General features: G+C 55.8%; 1 protein-coding gene across 1 annotated transcript in view; it reads left to right on the top strand.

The window, feature by feature from the left end:
• Positions 1–240: 240 nt before the first annotated feature.
• The window catches only part of SPATS2 (spermatogenesis associated, serine-rich 2), a gene marked incomplete at its 3' end in the record, with an annotated part of 11,696 nt that continues 11,563 nt past the window's right edge, over positions 241–373 (top strand). Inside the window, exon 1 of the mRNA XM_010016096.1 lies at positions 241–265. Within this exon, the coding sequence (XP_010014398.1) occupies positions 241–265 (25 nt within the window). The remainder of the gene's footprint in view (positions 266–373) is intronic.

Raw genomic sequence — 373 nt, 5'->3', positions numbered from 1 at the left:
TCCTTGATATTCCCATTTCTTTCCTTTCCAGACCCTGAGACCCCTCAGCCTTTCCCAGGGAAGCCTTCCTGACCAGAAGCTCCTGTTCCCAGGAAGAGCCGTGCTTACAGCTCTCTGCCACCCCAGACCCACTTTGGCCATCCCATCCCAGATCCCTGCTGCTTCCCGCTTGGACCTGCTGCGCCAGGGTGAGGATACTGCTGCTGCTGTTGTCATTCCCCTGCTCCTGTGTGCCTGGAGATGTCTAGGAAGCAAAACACAAGAGGTAAGAGCTATGGAATGCTGCAATGGGCAGCACCAGCGATTCCCAAGCTCTCCATTAGGAAAGGGGTTAATTGTGTTTTCTGGGCCCCCCCAGAGCTGCTGCTGTCAC

Source organism: Nestor notabilis, unplaced genomic scaffold, assembly GCF_000696875.1.
Source record: "Nestor notabilis isolate BGI_N333 unplaced genomic scaffold, ASM69687v1 scaffold22816, whole genome shotgun sequence".
NCBI lineage: Eukaryota > Metazoa > Chordata > Aves > Psittaciformes > Psittacidae > Nestor > Nestor notabilis.
The sequence above is the reverse complement of the archived record's forward strand: the minus strand, read 5'-3'. Positions and strand labels throughout refer to the sequence as shown.